At 56.3% G+C, this 22,258-nt stretch overlaps 3 protein-coding genes across 4 annotated transcripts in view; 1 reads left to right on the forward strand and 2 right to left on the reverse strand.

Annotated features, from left to right (window-relative positions):
* Window positions 1-918, reverse strand: part of STK4 (serine/threonine kinase 4) — a 46,577-nt gene extending 45,659 nt beyond the window's left edge. For both annotated transcript variants that reach the window (XM_055722352.1, XM_055722351.1), the window contains exon 1: window positions 773-918. In XM_055722352.1, coding sequence (XP_055578327.1) covers window positions 773-804 — 32 coding nt within the window. In that variant the 5' untranslated portion in view covers window positions 805-918. The remainder of the gene's footprint in view (window positions 1-772) is intronic.
* A 32-nt stretch (window positions 919-950) lies between these two features.
* TOMM34 (translocase of outer mitochondrial membrane 34) lies at window positions 951-5,247 on the forward strand. Its single transcript, XM_055722357.1, has 7 exons — window positions 951-1,124; window positions 1,205-1,304; window positions 1,648-1,800; window positions 2,380-2,531; window positions 2,798-2,942; window positions 3,559-3,685; window positions 4,219-5,247. The coding sequence occupies exons 1-7, from the start codon at window positions 1,004-1,006 to the stop codon at window positions 4,315-4,317; spliced, it is 897 nt and encodes a 298-aa protein (XP_055578332.1). The 5' UTR covers window positions 951-1,003; the 3' UTR covers window positions 4,318-5,247.
* A 222-nt stretch (window positions 5,248-5,469) lies between these two features.
* PABPC1L (poly(A) binding protein cytoplasmic 1 like) lies at window positions 5,470-20,189 on the reverse strand. Its single transcript, XM_027805211.2, has 15 exons — window positions 19,567-20,189; window positions 18,583-18,776; window positions 17,938-18,053; window positions 17,066-17,205; window positions 16,159-16,253; window positions 15,751-15,888; window positions 15,086-15,181; window positions 13,928-14,194; window positions 13,320-13,410; window positions 12,897-13,022; window positions 11,410-11,549; window positions 10,925-11,018; window positions 9,970-10,100; window positions 9,074-9,163; window positions 5,470-8,467 (listed from the first exon to the last, which is right to left on the reverse strand). The coding sequence occupies exons 1-14, from the start codon at window positions 19,757-19,759 to the stop codon at window positions 9,080-9,082; spliced, it is 1,905 nt and encodes a 634-aa protein (XP_027661012.1). The 5' UTR covers window positions 19,760-20,189; the 3' UTR covers window positions 5,470-8,467; window positions 9,074-9,079.
* Between the last annotated feature and the right edge of the window lie 2,069 nt (window positions 20,190-22,258).

The raw sequence follows: 22,258 nt of genomic DNA on the forward strand, positions 1-22,258 counted from the left end.
GCCGTACTCTCACCCAGGCTGTCACTCAGATCCAACCTGAATCGCCTTCCAGTTAAACACGGCCGTAAGCAATTACAGAATAAAGCCAGACTCGCTTATTTTAACGGAACATACATCGCTGTTTTGTTTAACAAAAAAAGAAAAAAGCCATGTCACTGAAGGGCAGAGCCAGCGGCTTCCTTTGCTCGCCGCCGCAGCGCTCCCCGGGACCGGCTGCGGGGAGCTGATAGCGCCCACGGCCCCGCACCGCGGTCCCAGTGCCGCCCACGCCCGGGACGACGCCGGCACCGGGACCCCTCACTCAACCGGGCCCAGCAGGCAGGCGGCAGCGCCCGGGCACGGCACCGGGAGGCTGCAAACCTGCGCGGCACTCGCCCTGAGAGAGAGGGGACGGTGCGTTACCGGGGGCTCTGAAGCAGAACGGGTCAGCACAGCTCTGTAAACCGGCGTGAACCCCCGCAGCGACCGATGCTTCAGTTTAAGCGGTTTCCCCGCCAGCGGGGCTCGGCGCTGCCGCAGTGCGGGGCCTACCGGTGCTGCCCGGTCCGCCCCGGCGCGAAGCGGCAGCCGCCCGCAGCCCCGACGCTCCTCCAGCCACCGCCCGCCCGCCCGGGCCGACGCGCGCCGGGAGCGCCCCGGGGAGCGGCAGGGCAGGAGCCCCGGAGCCGTCCGCGCCGCTCCCGCCAGGCCCCGCGCCAGCACCCCTCAGGCTCAGGACGCGCCGGCAGCACACCCGGGGCCGGCCCCCGCAGGGGCTCCCCCCGTCACTTACCGGCGCGGGTTCCGCAGCTGCACCGTCTCCATGGCGCTGCGGGACAGCAGTCACTCAGCCGGCCACTCCCTCACCCCGCCATGGCAGCCCGCCGCACAGCCACTTCCGCCCGCCGCCGGAAGTCAGCGGGGAGCGCCCGCCCCGCGCCCGGCCGGGAGGGGCGTGGCCCCGCCCCCGCACAGTGGGCGTGGCCCGGCGCGGTCCCGGCCCGGCGCGGGCGGCAGCGGCGCGATGGCAGCGGAGCCCAGCGCCAGCTCCCTGCGTCGGGCCGGCAACGAGGAGTTCCGCCGCGGGCAGTACGGGCCGGCCGCCGCGCTCTACACCCGTGCGCTGGCGCTGCTGGAGGCTGCAGGTACGGCGCGTCCCGGGGCTGGGCCGGGCCGGGCCGAGCGGACCCCGGCTGAGCCCCTCTCCCGCTTTGTCCCGGCGCAGGGGAGGCCGCCGCGGCGGAGCGGAGCGTGCTGCTGGCCAACCGCGCCGCCTGCCGCCTGAAGGAGGGCGCCTGCGACCTCTGCGTCGCCGACTGCAGCAGGTGAGCGGGGCCGGGGGGCGGCGGGGCCGGGGGGCGGCGGGGCCGGGGGGCGGCGGGGCCGGGGGGCGGCGGGGCCGGGGGGCGGCGGGGCCGGGGGGCGGCGGGGCCGGGGGGGCGGCGGGGCCGGGGGGCGGCGGGGCCGGGGGGCGGCGGGGCCGGGGGGCGGCGGGGCCGGGGGGGCTCGCTCGGTGCCATCCTGCCGGGGGGCGGCGGGGCCGGGGGGCTCGCTCGGTGCCATCCTGCCGGCGGGCGGCGAGCCGGGGACGGTGCCAGCCCCGGGGCAGCGGCCCCGCGCCGTGCCCGCCCTCAGGCGGCGGCGGGCCGCGCTCTCCCTCTGCTGCAGCGCCCTGGCCCTGGTCCCCTTCGCCATCAAGCCCCTGCTCCGGCGGGCCGCGGCCTACGAGGCCCTGGAGCGGTACGCGCTGGCCTACGTGGACTACAAGACGGCGCTGCAGGTGGACTGCGCCGTGCAGGCGGCGCACGACGGCGTCAACAGGTACCGCTGGGCGCTGCCCCGGGGGGGCGGGGGGTGCCGGGGGGCCCGGCAGCTCCGCCGCACCGGGAGCCGGCTGGGTCCCTGGTGCGGGAATGGAGCGGCTGGCCGGGCTCCCTTCGCCTGCCGGCTCCTTCCAAGGTGCTGGCTGAGGGCTGGGGGTGATGGGGGTGAATGCGCTGGGGCTGCTGCTGCTGCGTTGCTCGCTGCCAGGTTTAAAGGACATAACAACCTACAGGTTGCAGTGCCCCATCCCTCAGCCCTCCCCGTGCTGCTGTAGCCCTTCTCTCCCTGGAGCTGCCTGCATCGCCTCACCACTTGCCAGACTGAGGAGCGACACACACGTCTCGCCCGAGCACTGAGAGTCCCAGCCCTTGTTCTGTGATATTATTAGCCCTGCTGACAGGAAGAAAGTCCTTTTATTCATGTCCTGTCTGTAGAAGGAGCTTAGGTTAGATGCATGGAAAGGGATTAGTGGGGAGATGCTGGCCTCCCTCAGTACATGCGACAGTTTACAGAGTGACCTTACTGGCTGCCACCCATCCAGCCGACCACGAGGTGACTGCCAGCCATCTCTTCCAGGATGACTAAAGCCTTGCTGGAGAAGGATGGTGTGAACTGGCGCCAGAAGCTCCCACCAATCCCCACAGTCCCCATTTCTGCCCAGACGAGGTGGAGCGTTCCTTCTGCCGGGGCAAACACCCCTCCTGCTGCTGCGCCACAGGGAGAAGCAGGTGAGAGCGTGCCCTTGGGCTGGGTAGGGAGCCCTGTAGCTCCGAAGGGTGACAAACAAGGCAGCTGCCATACCTGCTCTGTGTGTCTGCAGTTGGGGCCGAGGCCTGGAGAAACCTGCGCCTGGTTCTGCCACAGCCTTTTTCAGTGGATTCTGGATCCTTTGATTTCTCTGTCTTGCCCCTGGTATGGGGATATTTGCCTTCTGAGAGGCTGCGCTGATCTTATCAGTTTTATAGTGTTCTGTATTCCTACATGCTGTTTCCAGACCGGATTGCTGCTGGCACGGAGAGAGCTCGAACTCTGAAGGAAGAAGGAAATGAACTCGTAAAGAAAGGAAACCATAAAAAAGCAGTTGAGAAGTACAGTGAGAGTTTAAAGCTCAGTCAGGAATGTGCAACTTACACCAACAGGTACTACTGAGCTCTTTGCCCAAATACTTCTTGGCCCTTTATAAAAACAACCATGGTACTTCTGACAGAGCTGCCTGATGTTTGCTCCCAAACAACTGAATAAAACAAATACACCCACACATGTTCACCCCAAGTGCAGTCCTCCCTGTAGCTTGTATAACATTCTTTGATCATGTATTGCAAAAACCCTCGGAGACACTCAGCTTAGGGCTGCTAAGGGCTTTCTCTCTTTAATGCTTGTCTGCCAGGACTGGGGTATTTTGAGTAGTGTCTGTTGCCCCATGAACCACAAACTGCAGGCTGCTATACTTACAGACTCAAAGTACGTCTAAGGCAGTTGCAGCAAGCAGAACATGTTCTGGACTGGTATAGATAGGAACCTGCATCCTTGAAGTGCAAGTACTTGGCTTTAGAGCAGGTTGCTCTAAAAATCCTTTTTTTTTTTTTTCAGACTGAAAAAACTTTTCCTTTTTTCTCCTCTCAACTGAAACAAACTTGAGCTCAATAAGTATGATGACTTTGTGCTGCACTGGGGTTGGCTGAGCTGTGCTGTGCCTGATGCAGCAGTAAATGCTGCTTTTAGCCAAAGGTCTCTAACCAGGTGTCTGTATTGCAGAGCTCTCTGTTACTTGACTCTGCAGCAGTACAAGGAAGCCGTACAGGACTGCACGGAAGCTCTGAGGTTAGATCCTAAAAACATTAAGGCACTCTACAGACGTGCTCAAGCACTTAAAGAATTGAAGGTAAGTAAAAAAGGAGTTTTTCAACTGTTTTAGGCTAGGACTAGAAGCCTGTTCATGCATGATCAGGGCTAGAGATGCCCTTTAGAACTTGTTTCTGTGCTAGACAATGTCTGCCATCAGATGTTGAGTGAGATCTATATGGACTGAGGGCGGATTTTCTTTCACATCACTGTTTGCTCTTTGGATCTCATGAGTTTCTGAGCATCAGGTCCTGTTTCTAGAGATGCTGAAAGCACCTATTTGTTGCATTGAGCGTTAGGTTTTTGTGTCTGGTGAGAGTCTGCAGGGTATACCAAATGACATATTGTATTGGTGTTGGACTCGGAACCCAGTCAAGTGATGGAACTGTCTTCTCAGTCCTAGTTTAAGCAGGCTAGTTTAGAACAGCTACATCAATGCCAGTGCTTTAAAGAATTACAGGGAGGGAGTCACAGGTTTAGTTGTGTTGCCTTTGCCTCTGTTGCTGGGTGGTAATTCTGCAGCCTTAGACTGCATTTTGAATGCACTAACACTTAAAAATACTCTCCTTCTAGGATTACAAATCAAGCATTGCTGATATCAAGAGCTTGTTGAAAACTGAACCAAAGAACACAGCTGCACTGAGATTACTGCAAGAACTGAACACAGCCTAGGGTAACCAAACAACAACAAAAGCTTCGTTTTCCACTGCAGAAGAAAGCTTTTTTCTTTCCGCTGTTGTTACAGGGACCAATCTTAATGCAGGATCGGTACTGAAATCTGTCTTCCACTGCTGCTGAGATGTAACAGGTTCCGTATCAGCACAATGAATGTTAAGACACACAATCTGTATCAAAATCTATTATCTGGCTCTAAGGTCATTTAAAGTTTTAATGCCACTCCCTGAGAGGCATATAGGTTAACTTGCCTGTAACTGCTGGCCTCAGGGACTCTTTCCACGTTGGCCAAGATGCATGTAAAGTGGCTATTCTCTTCCTGAAGAGCTACAGAGGGTTTTTTTTGTCCTTATTCAGGTGACAGTTCTGCATTTGTGCTGCTATTACTCAAATAGGGTTGCTGCAGGAACTACTGCAGTTGCCTTAGCACCATGTACCCTTTTTGTAACAGGTACAGTTACTTGTGCAGGACTGAGCTTGTTCCCTCTCCCGCTTGATGCCTGCTGGCCCTCAGCTGAATTTGTGCTGCTTAGCGTGGCTAGGCAGATGTTTACAGTAGCAGCTTGCTTTTAATTTTTCTGCACATTTAAGAAAACAGCAGCAAGTTAAGCCTGCCTTGTTACACTGTGCACTACTTCTTTCAGATTCTGGGTGCTTTGGAATTCTACAATTGTTTTTTGGTTTGTTTTTTGAAAACCACTTTAGCTCCTCTGTGCCTTTTGGAGCAGTTGCTATGGGGTGTTACAGGGAAGAGGATGGCCAGTAACATCCCAGCTGAGGTCTGGCTTACTACTTCAATGCATGTTTATACTTTCTGATCTTCTCCTTATCTGGTATTGATGGCACTGACTTAAAATGAGATATTTGGAGTTATTCTATGAACCATGAAAACCAGTTCTCATTAAAGCCATGTTTATTTTCACTTTAGAGCTGTGGTGTTTTTTTACATGATGGATAGTATAGGGGAACTGGAACACTTTTATAACCACTTCATGCTGTCCCCCCTTTTTGTCAGGGGCCTTCAAGCACTGCTGTATAGTGCCTTGTTCTGTCAGATAGTGGCAATATGTCAGAGTCTGTGCAAAGCTGAGTAACGGTTAGAGCTCTTCAACTAGTAAGTCAAGATGCTGAACAGCCCCAGACCTGAGCCAGCTTACAGTAAAGACCAGGAGACAGAAGCTAGCCCTTAAGTCAGGGTTCAGATAGCTTTGTTTCCCACCTTACTTCTCCCACTCAGTGCTTCAGGCAGGTACCCACTGAACTGAATTTACAAAGCAGATGATCTCTGTAATGCCATTGAAGGCAAGGACTTCTTACAATAGCCTGACATTAAGCAGCTTTTTGTAGGTCCCAGGGCTATACTCCATTAGCTGTAATGGGCCAGGGCTTGAAGCAACTCCTCCCGAGGGGCACAGGTTGCTCCATTCACTCCACTCCCACTTCTAGGCTGTGGTTCCATTGATCCTGCAACCAGCACTTGCCTGAGCTCTTGGCAAGCACAGCTAATGGATTTCAGGGTGGGGATGCACAGGCCAGCAGTACAGAGATAAGCAGAGGAAGGTCACAATACAGAGGAAGCCTGGCTTCACTTAATTAAGAGCTATCCTTTTAACAGCCCTGCTGTTATCTGGAGTGCAGATACCTGCACTGTTCAGCTGCAATTCATTACAACACCTCTAAGCAGCAGCAGTCACCATCTCTTCCCCCTTTCAGCAACAGATACGCTGTTTTGTACCTTATTATCTCTGAGACTCCCCAGCAATACCACCAGGGAGGCAAAGATCAAGCACAGCAACAAGACACACTACTTCAAGCTCAGGGTCACTTCTGCTCCTATCTCCCCTTCTGTTCCAGCAGTGGTGCAGGACACTTCCCAGGTGGGCAGCTGGAGCATATCAGAGGCACACCTTCATTCATCCCTTCCAAAAGCCACAGCAACTATGCTAGATTGGAGACTCCTGATTTGCGTTGGCATTGCTGCTTCTGACTCAACTCCCTGAAGCCTCAGACTTCCCCAAGGAGTTCAGCCAGATTGCTACTCTGAAAACTTTCCAGTATCCTCGGGGATCCAAGCTCCATCTTCACATTTTACGATAAAGATTTTAAAGACCTTGGCCCTTGTTCACAGCCTTTCTTAGGCTGTTCTGATGTTCCTTGGCCCAGCTCTGCATTCCCTCTAGCTTTACAGCTGTCTTCTCCAGCCAAGCTAACTAGGATTGGAGGTGGTGTCACAGGCATGTCTGACTGTCCTGATACATCTGAAAAAAAGGTGCAAACAAGCTAGCCAACAGTAGAATGAAGTTTACCAGTACAGTTCCATTGCAGCTCCTTATATGCATTACACACACAAATACACATCTTTTTTCCACTAGAGACAAAGCATAAAAGCTTCCAGATGGTTACACTTCAGGAGAAAAAAATATATGGGACCTTCACTGAAGTGGCTTAAAGTCGTTCATAAGCATCTTACTGAGCAGGAGATGCCCAAACAGTGCACAGTTCAGGCTGAGGCATCCACTGTGAGGAAAAGAAATATTTAAGGAGCTCAGAGGAAGAACTGGCAAAGCAAAGGCAAGAAAAAGCAACGATGAAAAGCCCCAGGGAAGAGTCCCAGCTGAGCAAACACCATGCAGGAGCAAATGTATAAGTGATTCTATTAAAATGCTGGAAGGAAGACAAGAGGTAGGAGGGATGACTCAGCAGTGAGCCGAAGCGAGGCTGTGATACAGCACAGAAGGAAGATTGAGACCGCAACGCCGGCACACAGGTTGGACAGAAAGAAGGTAGGTGGTGCTGATGGAGATGTGCTCCTGTCAGCTCAAGGAAGCAGTCAAGTAAGGTCAGTACATCAGCCTCAAGTACCAAGGAGCCCCTAGGGACAGAAATGCCTTTCCTAACTAGGAAGAGCAGGGCATTGAGGCCAGGATGATAACACCACACTCTGGGAGGGGTCCGGAGAGCAGAACACAGATTAGATATTAGGAAGAAATTACTCACTGTGAGGGTGGTGAGACACTGGCACAGGTTGCCCATTGAAGCTGTGGGTGCCACAGCCCTGGCAGTGTCCAAGGCCAGGCTGGATGGGGCTTGGAGCAACCTGGTCTGGTGGAAGGTGTCCCTGTCCATAGCAGAGGGGTGGAACTAGATCATCCTTAAGGTCCCTTCCAACCCAAACCACTCTGATTCTAGAACAGGTCCCAGCTACTCCTGCGAGCAAGGAGCGTGCCAGTGAGATGCGATGTGGTTATGAATGTTTTCAGCGACTCCTTGAAACTACTGGTCAGGCACACACATTGGAGAAGCAGCTTTTGATTTACAGGTTGCTCTACAATACCTCAAAAGCTGGGTCTTGTGCCCCACAGACACATACCCACACGGTGTGGTGACTGGCAGAAGACACCCGGTGGCAGTACTCCTGCAGGCATGCAAGGTCCATTACAAAAGGAAAACCACAAGAAGATGATGCCCTTTGGAGGGAAGTTAAAAACAGCGAGAAAGGATAAAATCCAGGTTGATGGCATGAAATCTGCTTAAAGCCATCCTTCTAGAGAGTCAGAAAGAAAGAAGAAATCATGAGAGCCTGTTGGTTGGCAATTTGTTCATTTAATCCTGTATGTCCCTGCTTCTGAGCTCTCAGGACTGCCGCCCCACCAGCATCACAAGCTTCAAACACTAATTACAGCAGCCTGACCTAAGTCCATCGCTCCACCTGTGTGAATCAGCAAAAAAGTATTTGCTGTCTTTCTGCAAAGGGAACTAACCCATGCTTTGGGGGTGGAAGCATCGGTTCTTTATTAGCATCAGCTACAGGAACAAATAAAACTACAGAACCCAATAAATTCACTAAAAATGGTGATTCATTTTTAGTTGTCATTTCCTGGGCAACTGAATTGGGCTGGGTTCCACACTACACTTTACAAGATGCTTTCAGGAGCGAGAAGAGAATTAACATGGGATTTTTTTTTATTTTTTTTTTAACAGATGCAGGAGGAAGCAATCCTGCAAGGTTTACAATAAACAAAAAATAGGATGGGGCACTGAAGACAAGCCAGGGTCACTGTTCAGGCACAATTCCAAAAGCACGGTGAGGCTGCTGCTGCTGTTCTCCCAAGGCAACGTTCTCAGGGCTCACTCTCAGTCCTGAAGTCTACAAGAAACAAAAAGGACACAGGCGTTTTTCAACTGCTAGAGAAAGAATTTCATCCAGACAAGATGAAATTCACCTGAACTTGGATTAACAAACAGTTTCCTTGAGAACATAAGTCAAGGAAATATTATATTCAAAGGGGTACATGAGAGTCTGAATTGCTTGTTAATGTATCTGTCCCAGCCCCAGCAGCAAGGGCCAGCTCTCCTAATTAAGCTCACATAGAACCATAACATTTTACAGGGTACCTATTGACAATGTCCTGCAAAAAACCACTGGGAAGTCCCAGGAATGATGATGCTGGTCCCCACTAGACCTACAGAAAAAGCAAGGTCCTTTCCTTTCTTCCTTTCTGGTAGGCACAGTCATTTCTCTCATCAACAGAGGAAAAAAAAAAGACCAACACACAGAACCATGTCTCTTCAGTATGATGAAGGAAAATGGAGAATGCATTAAGACATGGAAAAAGGGAATTTTACAGTCAAAGATATTTGCGTTGCCCATCAAGCCTTACTCGGTCTGGCCAGGAAACCTAATCCCAAGTTTGAGAGAGAGAAAGCAGAGACGCTGAGCACACCCACGCCTGCGAGGGCTGCCCGCACCTACCTGCGGTCACTGCAGGAACGCCGTGGCACTGCTCTTGTGCAACGTCTCCGAAGCCTGGTGCGCCTGGAGAACAGCCACCGCTTCCTCCATCTTAGGAGAGAAGGCACAAAGGGAGGGGGAGAAGTTCAGCAGGAGCACCGCACAAAAAACGCAATATTCCCGGTCCCGAGCTGGCCTCCGCGCAGACCAAGAGGTAAAGGACTCAATTATAAAATCCAAGTCACTGCTTCTGCAGGAGACTGATCAGCCCAAAGACCTCTCTGTCTCTTCCCTAGGGAAATGCTGGGACATCTCTCCTTTCTATAGCAGCAGAACTTCTGTGAGAGAGATCGGAATTCTCCATCGGTGAAGCTGCCTGACACCACGCAGCCAGAGCCCAGGCTCCAAAAAACATCAGCAAGAGGTTGAAAGTGAATCCTGTCTCCAAGAAGCAACAAGGAGATGCAGTCAATTCACTGCAACTATTTTGATGGGAACCAAAGCTAAATGTTCACCAGGATTAAGGAAACCAAGGAAATGCTGTAAAGAGGCAGTGTTTGCTTGGTTTCTATTCTCAGCAAACAGCATCTCCCCATCTTCCTGCAAGCGACACCTACCCAGGTTTTCCCCTCTCACTTCCCAGCCGCCCTCAGAGCTTGGCCCGTGCTTTCAGGAGCTGCTCTGAGCTTCTCCTTTTGATGAAGGTGTGCAGGCATTCAGGCACTGGGTGGAATGCCATCAACCCAGGATCCTTTCTGCTTGCTTTTCCACTCAAAAAAAAAAAGCAGCGACTTGCTCTTCCGATGGCTATCAACACCATTGGCCCATCTTGTCGGCAACGATCCCCTTTCCTTACAGCAGCACGTAGCTGCTAGCCCTTTGAGATGCTATTTTCTCAGGCACAGAGTGCCTCCTACCTTGGAGCTCAGGGAGTCGGGAGACTCCAGGAGCAGCAGCAGCTCAGAGTTGTCCATCTCCAGCAGCATCCCAGTGATCTTGCCAGCCAGCGAGGGATGCGTGGCGTGGATCAGAGGGTAGAGGCGCTCACCTGTTCCAGACACCAGGGAGGACATCAGCACTATGCAAGAATTTTAGCATTTTCAAACACAGTGCAAGCCCTTCCACCCTCCCAGCTCCACCCTTTCAACTGAAAAGGGATACAAGGGTAGCGACGGTGGTGAAAAATCACTGCTCCCAGCAAACCTACTCCAGCAGGCACCTGCTGTGGGAGCAGGGCAGTGGAACAGTTAAGTGCTGCCCATGCCTGCCCACCAGCATGCAGGTGAAGGGGCCCGCTCCTGCAGGAGCGGTCTTCTCCTCGGGAGGGAATAGCTGGTCCATGAGCTGCTGTGTTTCTGCAAGGCCAGTGGAGCAGGGCAGCCTCCCTGCAGCAGGGCGAGCGATGCCCTCCCATGCCACAGGCACCAGCCACCCCACCAGCAGGACGCCAGGTGGCACCTGAAACCCAAGGACTGCGCAGCAGTGCTGACCCCAGCACCTCCACAGCCACCACACCGTTCATCAGTGCCCGAGAGCGGTGATGGAGCATGGCCCAGAGTCCCGGGGAATTGCAAATGCACTGGTGCAGCCTGGCAGCACAGGCAGGACAGGGCTCTGCCTCTCCTGTGGAGCTCCACCAGACACTGTCTTACTGCCAGGCAGCTAATACAGACAGGGAGGGGTTTTACTGCTTCCCTACCCTTCCAACACCACCTAGTTTTTTTAATTTATTTTTTTTTTAAAGCAGCATAACATCAGAGCAATCCCACAAAGGCTTACAGCTTCTCCCGCCAGCTAGGTTTTCCCTGGTGCATGCAAGCCCACACGCCCTCGCAGCCAGACCTCCTCCCGCAGAGCGGCAGTGACACTCACCTATCATTTGCTTCTGCTCCTGCGGAGGGGCTGCTGCAAGCATGGATGCTGTCAGCGGCTCCTGCCCCTGGACATGCACAGCAGGTTCTCCCACCTGGAGAAAAACAAACAAAAAAGAATCCAAAGAAGGGCAGCAATCAAAGGCTAGAACTGATGTGCAGGTTCCCTGGCTTGCAGGAACGGTGCTGGTCCCCGAGTGCTGCGGGGCATTTCACCCTCCCAAGATGCTGATACAGATTCTGGCATTGCCCGTTTGTATCCAAACACCAATTCCAGGAAAGCCGGAGCCGGGCATTATGCTGCGTGGCTACTGGATCCACAGCCCCAGTTACCTCAGCAGCCCCTGGGAAAGGTCCCCATGGCACCAGTCAAAAACAGAGCCATGGGGCCGCCTGGGGCCAGCGGCCGCATGACCCCAGGGTGGGAGCAGGAGTGACACACACTGCGGTGGCCGGCCCGAAGCCGGGACCCTGCCGAGGGGTTACCTGTGGCGCCACCACGGACGGCATGTGCCCCATCGGCTGGACGTTCCTGACGGCCGAGGAGTACTTGTACTGCGGGGTGCCCCGCAGCAGGGTGGGCGAGGAGGACACCCGAGTGCTGACCGTCTGCGTCCCGATGTTGGCTGCAACAGGGACAGGAACGTTTGTAAGGAGGAACCCATTAAACAGATGGCTGTGCCAAAAGGAGGCTGAAGCCACAAGGGCACCGTGCTCAGCCAGAGAGCCTGAAAAATCTCTCTGTGGGGCTCAAAGCAGCCCCCGGGTCAAAGGCAGCTTCCCTGGGACAGGCAGGGCATCGCCAACCTGCCCGCTGGGCTGGGGTGATCTGATTTTGTGCAGAGGGCAGAAGAGCTGGCAAAGGCACCTATGCTTCATTGCATCTCTCCAGAAACGCCCGTCCGCATCAGCAGCCAGAGGATGGGGACAGAAAGGGCAAGTGCCTCTGTCCCCCAGCTCACCCTGGCTTCCCTCCTACAGGGACACGAGGGTAGAGGAATGAGGGGACAAGGACGAAAGGAGAGGGGACTGGCCAAACAAAGTCCTCCTGGTGCCCCTGCTTGCTTCAGCAATGAGACACTCAACACTGAAGGTGACCTTGGGCTAAATCGCAGAGCTGGGAGAGCTGCAGGTAGATGCTGCCCCTCCAGACGGTCCTCTGTTTTGGGGGACATCACCCACTCACCAGGTGAGCAGCTTCCACCCAGCACCACTTAAGCCTCTCCTCAAAGCCTGTCCACAGAGGAGCCTCGGGGAGGAGGGGGCCATGCTGCAAGCCCTGCTCAGCATCCTCCTCTTCCTCACCCAAAAGGCAGAGAGGTGACAGGACAGACATGGGGATGAAGCACTCATGGGGTGAGGAGTGCTCTGGGCACCACGTGCAGGACAGCAGATTGGTCACTGCCCTGCTGGAGCACAGCCACCCCATGCTGGCTAGGCAGAGGAGACACCTCAGGACACAGGGACAGTCCCGGCACAGCCAGGCACTGGGGATGCCAGAAGGTCTGGTTCTCAGGCCACAGCACCAAACACCTCTAACACAAGTGGGTTTTACTGGAGGCTTGGCTTTGGCAGCAGTTCAGCCAGAGCCTGTAGGAACCTCTGCTTCTGCCAAGAGGTCCCTTCCCAACGTCCACCTTGGACTGAGCGCTATGCCTAGGGTGCCATGGCTGCATCATCATCATCATCATCTTTAATGAACATATTCAAGAAGCAGCACCCAACAAGACCAATCTGCATACTGGAGACCTGTCCCATTACCTGGAAGACCACAACCTTCCCCAAAAGGTACACACTGATTTACTGCAGACACTGCTCCAGTCCCATCACACCCAAGGGCACCACCTGGACTCCTCCACGAGCAGTCCCACAAACTGAGCCATCTCCAGAGACAGACCCAAGCTCACAGCAAGCACCTTTGCCAACGCACAGCCACTGTGGCTACATCCAAGCTGGGTCCTGCCCCCACTCACCCACTCTCTGGGCCTGGGGGGGCACACGGGGCACCTGGGTGGCAGCCTGTCTCATGGTGCTGATGTTGGACAGCAGGCGCCGGGGCGGCACAGCAGCCCTCAGGATGGGGGTAGCTGCAGGATACGCTGTGGGAGAGATGGGGTACGTGATTAATAAAGCGTCTTGGTAGCAAAGGCATGGAAGGAGACAGGGGGGGAGCGACTGTGGCTAGGGAAAAGCTCAGGAGCATCTCACCTCTGGGGTCAACCCCAACATCTCATCCACCGGTGCCCGTCACCAGGAGCCCTGCACCAAACCCTTGTGCACTTCTCCAGGCAACAGCCCCCCATGGCTACATGCTTTGTGGTGCTTTTAGAGACCCTCAGTCCCTAAGTGAGCCCAGGTCACACCGAGAGCCCCCAGGGACAGACAGGCGGACTCACAGGGAGGCCGGGAGGGCTGCGCACTCCAGCGAGTGGCAGGACGGACTGGGACAACTGGGCTGGGGCTGTAGAAGGTAGCTCTGGTTTGTGGCTGGGAAAGGAGAACACATTATCCAAGGTGACCGGGGAGCTGAGCTGAGTCAGATCTAACCCAGAGCATCTCAGCGGCTGCCAGACAAGCCAAACCCCACGCTCTGCAGCGTGCCAGAGTGCTTTAAAGATCAACCAGGCATGCTGCCTGCATGTCCTCCAGCAGCTCCATTTAACTCCTCCCCATGAGCCTTTGCACCTCTATAACCCTTCTCCCTCCTCTTGTTTCATCGGCAGACTTGTTCTCCATGCTCACACCCTTCCACCAAACTCCTCCTTGGTTCCTCCTCTGAGGAGCGGTCAGTAGTTACTAAATCCTCAGCGCATCACCAAGAGCACCTGTGCCCCTGCAAGGGGCAAGCCCTGCCGCTGAAGCAGAAGCCCAGCGCTGATCCCACCGAGTGCCTGGGTTGGCACAACCCGGGATATGCTCCTCATCCCAACTGCCACCTCCCTCCTCCAGCCCAGGGCAAATTCGGGTCCCCGTGCAAAGCTGGCATTCGGGAGCAGGGACTCACCTGGGGGATGGGGGGGATGAAGTACCCCGGGGGGGGCTGGAAGGAGCCCAGGAGAGGGCCAGGCAGGGCCCTCATGGTGGCTAATCTCTGCATGTACTGGTTGGTGAGGATTGCTTTCCGCTCCTCTTTCCTTTGAGCGAGCGCAACGTAGAGAGGCTTAGTGCTGACGATCCGCCCGTTCATTTCTGTCACGGCCTTGGTAGCCTCTTCTGGGGAGGAAAAACATACAAACCCAAACCCTTTGCTGTGGCCACCCTCTGTCATCACCTAAAATTGGATTAGAACAAGACAGCTAAGTCCACAGATCGCCGCAGCACCCGCAAAGCACAGCACGGAGGGGGACATGTGGGACCTGCCAGCCACAGCCACCCCACCGCAACCCCCGTGTCCAGGTTGGGATGGATGGGGCTGCACTTGTGGGGCTTCACGGAGAGGTTTCTGTGGGGAAGGGGAGGATGCACTTGGGCAAAACCAGTAGGTTTGGGAAAAGAAGGTGGCAGAGTCTGGGCCAGCCTGACATCCACAGCCTGTGATCTGTGCCCCAGCCCCACAGGGCCAGCAATGCTCTGGTGCTTGGTGCCAGAGGAGCCAGCAAGGGCTGGGGATCAGTGGGACACTGTCCCTGCCCAAGAGCCAGGCAGCATCTTTCACTGGCAGCTAGCAGGTTGCAGGCAGCTGACCTTAAAGCCAGAGCATCCCTCCACACCTGTACGCACAGCATTCAAGAGAAGCTCAGCACCAGAGTTGGTGGCAGGACTGAAGCTTTTACGGTTTTTCAAAAGGCAAAACACCAGCCCATCACCCCGCTCTCCCCAGACTGAGGTGGCTTGTGGGTCATTTCCATTTGTACCAGTGTCACATCAGTCCCAGACCACAGGGCAGCTGTGCAACGCCTAGAATGACATGGCTTTAAGGTCCTGTACCCTGCATCTCACTGGGGCTGGGGTAACTCAGCAAAGCTACAGAGTATTTGCTGAATCAATAAGCTCCTCAGGACAGCGTGAGGTACAAGTGACATGTCCTTCACACTTGGCCTGAGGTACAAGCCATCAGCAGGGAGCCATAACTCAACAGGATGACAATCCCGATCCATTTCCAAGGGCTGAGCACGCCAGCCAGCCAACCCTGGGAGCCCCGGTGACAGCCCCAGTCCTTCACCTTGGCGCTGGTGATGGTGCCATAGGGAGAGAACTCCTTCCTCAGCCTCTCGTCATCTATCCCATCATCCAGGTTCTTCACATACAGGTTGACCCCCTGCAAAGAGACAAAAAAGCAGCTTGGGCTCCTGAGGTTTACAGCAGCTTTTCAAGCTGGGTGTGTTTCACCAGCAGCTCAGCCGGAGGGTGGGACATCCCACAAACACGTCCTCTCCAGAGCTGCCACAGGACCAGTGACACAGAGAGGAGCCAGGGCTGCATACATGCTCCATTTGCAGGCAAGACACCCCGAGGGAAGAGGGCACCCAGACTATTGCTGCGAAGCTGCTCCAAAACCTCAGGGAGCTGCCTCATTTCCAGACTAATATTTTAATTTCTAGAAAAGAGCAGATGCATTTGTTCACCTGCCAACATCATCCTGGGTTTAGATCTCTGTCCTCTTTCCTGATGCTGCTTCCCAGGACATCATCAGGCAGTGACTGGACTCCTGTGCAGGTGTTTTTCAGTCTTTTTTTTTTTTTTTTTCCTCCATTGCAGAAGGCACCCAGCGCTGATCTGCTCCGGAGAGCCCTGTGCTGTCCCCAAGCCAAGGATGTCCCTGGAAGCCTGGGGCACATCCCTGGTGCAGACCTGCAGGATGGAACATCCCGCTCGCTCTCCCCTTACCTGGTACCGGCTCACTCGCTCCTGCTTGATTTGCTCAAATTTCCGCTTCAGCTCGCTCTGGCGCTCCAGCCGCTTCTGGGCTCGGCCCACGTACACCATCCGCCCATTGATCTCCTTCCCGTTCATGTCGGCCACCGCCTGCCAGCGGAGGGAAGGGCCCTGAGCACCACAGGAACCCAACGCCATGGCTCTGCTCTTCACCCCCCACGAGCAGAGACTTTCCCAGGCAAGGGCAGGGAAGCAGCTCTGCTCCCCTTTGCCAGGTCCTGCCCACCCAGACACCCTCCCAGCGCCAGCAACCAGCCAAGCATGCAGCTGGTGAGGTTCTCCCCGCAAGGAGAGGTGGGAACATCAGCAAGCGACAAGCTCGGGGCTGGGACAGCAGACAGGCAGCGAGGAGTTTCTTGCCTTCTGGGCTTCTTCGTGCTTCTCAAAGTTGACAAATCCAAAGCCCTTCGAACGGCCGGTGTTGTCCATCATGACTTTGACACTTAGTGTCTTTCCTGCAAGAGGGAAGGGAAGCAGGTGTCTGAAGGAGGGTGCCCCCCCAGGGGTGCTGCTGGCACACAGCACCGTGCTCAGGAGCCACCATGAGGTGCCAGCCCCGTGGACGGCAGCAGCAGCACAGAAGAGCCAAGTGGGAGCACAGACAGCAGGATCCCTGCCTCGGGAACACGAGGTGTTGGTGGATGCTGCTCTCACTGCTCTCTGCTTTTCGGTTTCTCCAGCCAGTGCACTGAGTTCCTTTGGCCAGAAGCTCCCATCTCCTTTATGTATGAATACATAAATTGTGTTCGTATGAAGGGTATTCACAAATTAACAGAGATAACAGTGGCCGAGCACAGAGAGTATGGCCCATGGGTTGGTGCAGCCCTAAACCCTCTCACAACAGGCATACTCCAGTAATGGACTAAACAGAGAAGCTTTTTTTTATTATTTTTCTTTTTCTTTAAGTTCAAACTCAGCATCTCTTATTCCCAGGGCTCCTAGAACCAGACAGCATACTGGTCTCCAAACAATTTAAAAAACTAACAAAACAAACCCTCCACATTTTTATTACCCATGGAAGTAAAAACCTTTTTCTCAGGAGAGCACCTAATAGAAGTTACCCTCCATTGTGGCAGGAAGGTGCATGTAATGACCGCTGTGGCTTAAATTGTCAGGACCTTTGGTGAGGGGGTGCCTGAGCAAGGCAGATGCCACTGAGCAAAGGGGCTCAGCGTTGCAGCCAAGCACTCACCCCAGCTTTCTTTGCAGTTGCCCCAACTCCAGTTTATCAGACACGAGGAGACTTTGCTTCAACAACTGTACTCACCAAACTTGGAGAATATTTCCCGCAGTCTGTCGTCATCCATGTCATCACCGAAGTTTTTGATGTAGACGTTGGTGAACTCTATCGCCCTAGCCCCAAACTCTGTCTCACGCTCTTTGCGGGATTTGAATTGGCCAACAAACCTGAAGGGAACAAGGAAAGGGACCTGAAACCCTCCATGTGCCCTGTAGGGCGAAGACGGACATGGGTACATCTGTCTTGGTGCAGGCCAAGAGAGATCCCGTCACCTCAGGCCATGCTTTGCTCACCCATAAACCCACCATGTGTTTCACATCCAGCAACTTCAGCACGTCCCACTCTGGTGTTCCCCTACCCACTTGGCACTACTGAAACGAGGAGAGTAGTAACACAGGGCACAGCCCCACACTGGGGATGTCACCCCAGGAGACCCCAAAGGGTGCCAACAAGTGCCAGCTCTCTTCCTCCAAGGTATCCCCAAGCCCCTTGGGCAGCTGCTTGCCTCAGCAGGGACAGGGATGTAGAGAATAAGGTGATGCAACGTAAGCAGAGAGCAGAATCTCTTGCTGCCCAGATGATCTGATGCTGACAGCCGAGATGGAGGACCAGCCCTGCTTTGCAGGCACTCCTTACACTGCCTCAGCAAAGCACACAGCCTGGGCTTGGGCTCCTTCCCCACCACCAGGAACGGCTCCAAACCACTATCACACTTCCCCCAGCACTGACCACAAGTGACTCACTGCCCTGGAGAGCAGCGCAGCCGCCGTGCCCAGCAGGGACAGGGAGAGAGAGAGCAGCAGGAGGGAGCAGCCTGAGCAGGGCAGGCGCTTGCTCCTGAGCATGCACCAAGGCAAGGGAGGAGCAGAGCCAAGGAGACACTCTCCTCTGGCACTTACACCTTTCGGTCATTGAGCAGCATCCCATTCATGGTCTCAATGGCCCGAGTTGCTGCCTCGTGAGTCTCAAAGTGAACGAAGCCATAGCCACGGGATCCGTTTTCATCACAAACCACCTACAAACACAGAGCAAGGAGGAAGGGGATGGGTGGGAAAGGGGAGGAAAAAAAAAAAAAGAAAAAAAACCCTAGAGCTAGGCACTGGTTTTCTCCATGTTTGCACACGAGTAAGTCGCAGGAAAACCCACCCTCATTTCCAAGGATATTTGCCCTCCCTGACACCCTGCCTCTGCTGCAACTGAACTCTGTTGGGACGTTGGCAGCAGGTCAGGAGCCGGGCAAGCCCAGGGCCAGGTCCCCAGTGCTTTGTATGATGCTCAGGAGCTTGCGGCTCACCAAGACGCGAATGCTGGTGACACACTGCGTTCAGACAGGACAACACACAACGTCTCTATGCAGGGACTGGGAAAAAGGAGGGGCAGGGAGAAAAGCCCCTGTTCCCAAGGGAGAGTTCTGGCTTCAAGGCAGGTGAGAATTAGAGGAAACTTGTTGGGAAGCGAGATGAGAAAGTGAATTTCAGCTGGCTGGAGAACACGGGGCAGCTCTGCAGGCAGCCCTTTCCTGCAGGGCCCAGGGGCACGTGTACCTTGCATGACAGGATGTTTCCAAAGGCCGAGAATGTGTCATACAGGGCTTTGTTATCAATGGAGTCATCCAGGTTCTTGATGAAGACATTTCCAACCCCTGACTTCCTGAGCCCAGGGTCCCGCTGGGACCACATGATGCGGATGGGACGGCCTTTGATCACCTCAAAATTCATGGTGTCCAGGGCTCGCTCAGCTGGCAAAGAAACAAGTATACAGGGGGAGAGAGGAGGGTAACAGAGACAAAGCCCTTCACATCCTACAGCAGCTCAGACAGGCACAGGAATCAGGGATACTGCTGGACAGGGGTTCATTAACTTAGATGAGGCAGGCAGCTCTGCCTCTCAGGGCAGCAGGGCCAGGCAGGGGTTGCTCTCCTCTACAGCCGCATCACTCCTTTTTTAAAATTATTTTTTTCCCCCTCTCCGAAGCATGTCCAACTCCCACAGGATCATCCATTTCATTGCAAGCTCCAGTTTGGCAGATGCCCTGGAGACCAAAATCCTTCCTGGGTGGATGGGTTGGGCAACTAGCCCAACACCTTTGCATCACCACTGCCTCGCCTCGGCATGAAACACCTTTCGGTTACAGCACTATCACCGTGACCACTGCCAGGAGAGAGACCTCGCTTCACACCATGAGCCAGCGGGCGGCTGGCTGCCCCAGGGAAAGGCAGAGGGGGTTTTGCTGCCCTTCTCCATCAGCTCATGGAGGGAGGTAACTTGCAAGGCACCTTCCTCCCACCGCAAACCCAAAGCCCAGCTGCCACATCCTTTCCCGGTCTCTAAGAAGAGATGGGAGTGGGATGGGTCACCACCTGCGAGCAGGCTGGGATTAGTTACAACCCAAACTCAACAGCAACAGAATATTGCCCAAGGCCCAACGGCTGGCGCACCCGTTCAGATGATTGCTCCCCCCTTTTCAGCCGCCTGCCCTCCAGCCCTTGCGCACCCGAGCCCCCAGGGGCTGCGTTACTGGCAGCGTACCATCCACGGGCTGCTGGAAGTTGATGTAGGCATAGCCCAGCGACCGGCGCGTGGCGATGTCCCGGCAGACCCGGATGGACATGATGGGCCCAGCAGGCGAGAATTTCTCATAGAGCATGGCTTCGGTCACGTCAGGGTGGAGGTCTCCCACGTAGAGGGAGGCTAAGGGGTAGCCAGGGCCGCTGGCGTTCATGGTCAACCACAAATCTCAGCTGTGGAGGAAGACAGACCCAAGGCTACAGGGCACAGGTTTCAGACCACACGCAGCAAGCACAGACGCACACTGGGGCTGGCCCCACTGCAGCAGCGCAAGCCATGCCCTCCCCACCAGCAGCGGCAGGACCAGGAATGGCCCAAGGATGCTCCAGTTCCCAAATGTTTTAGGGACGTTTCAATGCTGGTGCAAGAGGCAAGGTGAGGTGCTCTGCACATCACAGCCCTCGCACACCCGGGGAGCGGCCAGAGGGACACACCACACACCAACATGCCCCTTTTGATGCTCAAAAGCCCAAGGTAAATAAAACGGACTTTAACTCCTCAGAAGGTAAACAGTCCTGGGGACCTCCAGAGCCTGCTGTTTTACACACACACACACACAGAGCCCCCTCCAGGCAGCTGCCGAGCCGGAGCAGAGCCGGGGGGGCACAGGTTTGCCCCGCTGCATGGCACAGCCCCCCCGAACAGCCCCGCACCCCTGCGGCCAGGCTCCCCCCAGCCCCTCCACCGCCAACAAAGCAAACACGGGCTTTCAGCCAGCTCTGCCCAGCTCCCCAGCTTGCTGGCCAGGCCCCCAGCGCAGGAGAACTGGTACTCGGCCTCTCGCTGGTTTTAGCTGTGTGGAGCTGCTCGGGGAGGTGACCGACCATCGCTGCTGGAGAACACAGAAACGCCGCCGCTGCCCTGGGAGCTTCCAGCCCCGCCCCGGGGCTCCTACCTTAGAGCTCCAAAGACCCCGGACACCGGCTAAGGTACCTGAAACACGGCGCCCAGCGGAGAGGCGCGCCAGGCACCCCGAGCCGGACACCGGGCAGCCCCGCGGGCGGGGGGACACCCGCACATCAGCCCCCGGGGCTGCCCCGCGCCGCGCAGCCCCCCGGCCCCGCAGCAAGGCCGGTCCCGGGGACGGACAGAGCGGGGCCGGGAGCGGGGGCTGAACACGCACAGCCAGAGCGGCGAGGCTCGCCCTGCCCGACCCCGCTCCGCCGCTGGCGGACAGCCGCAGCCCCCGCAGCCCCCGCCCGCCCCCCCGCACCGGGCTGGGCGCGGAGCCCCCCCGCCCCCGCCGCCTGCTCGCCCCGGGAGAAGCCGCGCTCGCCGGGACGGGACCGGACGGCCCGGCCTCGCACTCACGCCGAGCGCTCCGGCAGGCTCGGCTGGCAGCTCCGCTCCGCCCCGGCGGCCGACAGCGCCCGCCTCTTCCCGCGGCCGCCCCGGGGGCGGGACGGGCCCCCCGCCCCCCGCCAGCTGCGGCGCGGCCCCGCCCCGGGCTGCGCCCAGCCCCGCCGCACCGCCCCGGGCCGGCCGGGATCCCTCCCCAGGACCCCCCAGCCCCCGGGCCGGCCGGGACCCCCCCCGTGCCCCTTCACCCCGTGCCCCCCAGCCCCACAGGGCTGCCGGGTTCAGGCAGAGCGCCGGCGGCTGCAGCCCCTGATTTCGCAGCCCGGCAGCTGCCCCCCTGTCCCCGGGCTCCCCAGGTATCGGCAGGTGCTGCAGCCCACCCCCGGTGACCTCCCAGCGCTGCACGGGTTTTTCATGAATTTTCATAAATCACCTCCAAGCTCTGGTAGGTAATTCCCTGAAGTTAAGAAACCCCGGCAGGAGCCGGTAAGATACACAGCTGGGTACAAACCCCTTGGCATTCCGCACACCTGCGCTCCCAGACTCGCAGCAAGCCCCCTCCGTGCCCAACAGAGACCCAGGGGATGCAGAACCTGGTCCCTGCCGTCACCTGGTGTCCGGATGAGTGTTGTAAGGTCACCTTCATCCAGAGAGATCACAGCCCAGCTGTGCTGGACATCACGGATGTGGACGGGAGGAGCCGATTTGCCACTAAACAGCTTGCTGTGCAGCTGAACGGTGGCACGGGAACGTACAGGAGCCTAGGGCAGCAGCCAGGCACCGGTGACATCCCCAGCATGGCTGTTTGTGGGGATCTGTGGGCCTGGGGCACCAGCACCTCCACGTTTCAGCCAGGCTCGTTCCGCAGCCACACATCCCGATTCTGCACTTCCAAGTGGAGAAACTAGTGCAGCAGGACAAGCGCCTCATGTTGGCTTCAGCTGACCAGGTCTGCTGGGCTTCATGCAAGGCGATTCCTCCGCTGCCGTGGAGTCCCTGGCCACTGCTCAGGAGACACCAGCCTGCTCCAAGCAGCACATGCCACCATGGTCCCACATGTTGCAACAAAACTCATCCAAGTGTGGTTGCTCAGCTCCCCCCATCCCAGGCCCTTGGAAGGGGCAGCTGCAGTGCCCATCAGGGGAAACCTTACCTTCACAAAAGCCTTCTGGTGGCTTCCCACACCGAACCGCCTCACCTGGAGGCCAGACCAGCATCAGTTAAGATTGGGTGAACACGCAGAGCACACCTGGACTCAGTGTGGCTGGGCCAGCTGGAGTGCCCATTCCCGAAAGGACAGAACTACTTGAAAAACTAAGATACTCCCTCAACTCATCACTGCTGCAGACCAGCC

This window comes from Falco cherrug, chromosome 10 (assembly GCF_023634085.1).
Source record: "Falco cherrug isolate bFalChe1 chromosome 10, bFalChe1.pri, whole genome shotgun sequence".
Lineage (NCBI taxonomy): Eukaryota > Metazoa > Chordata > Aves > Falconiformes > Falconidae > Falco > Falco cherrug.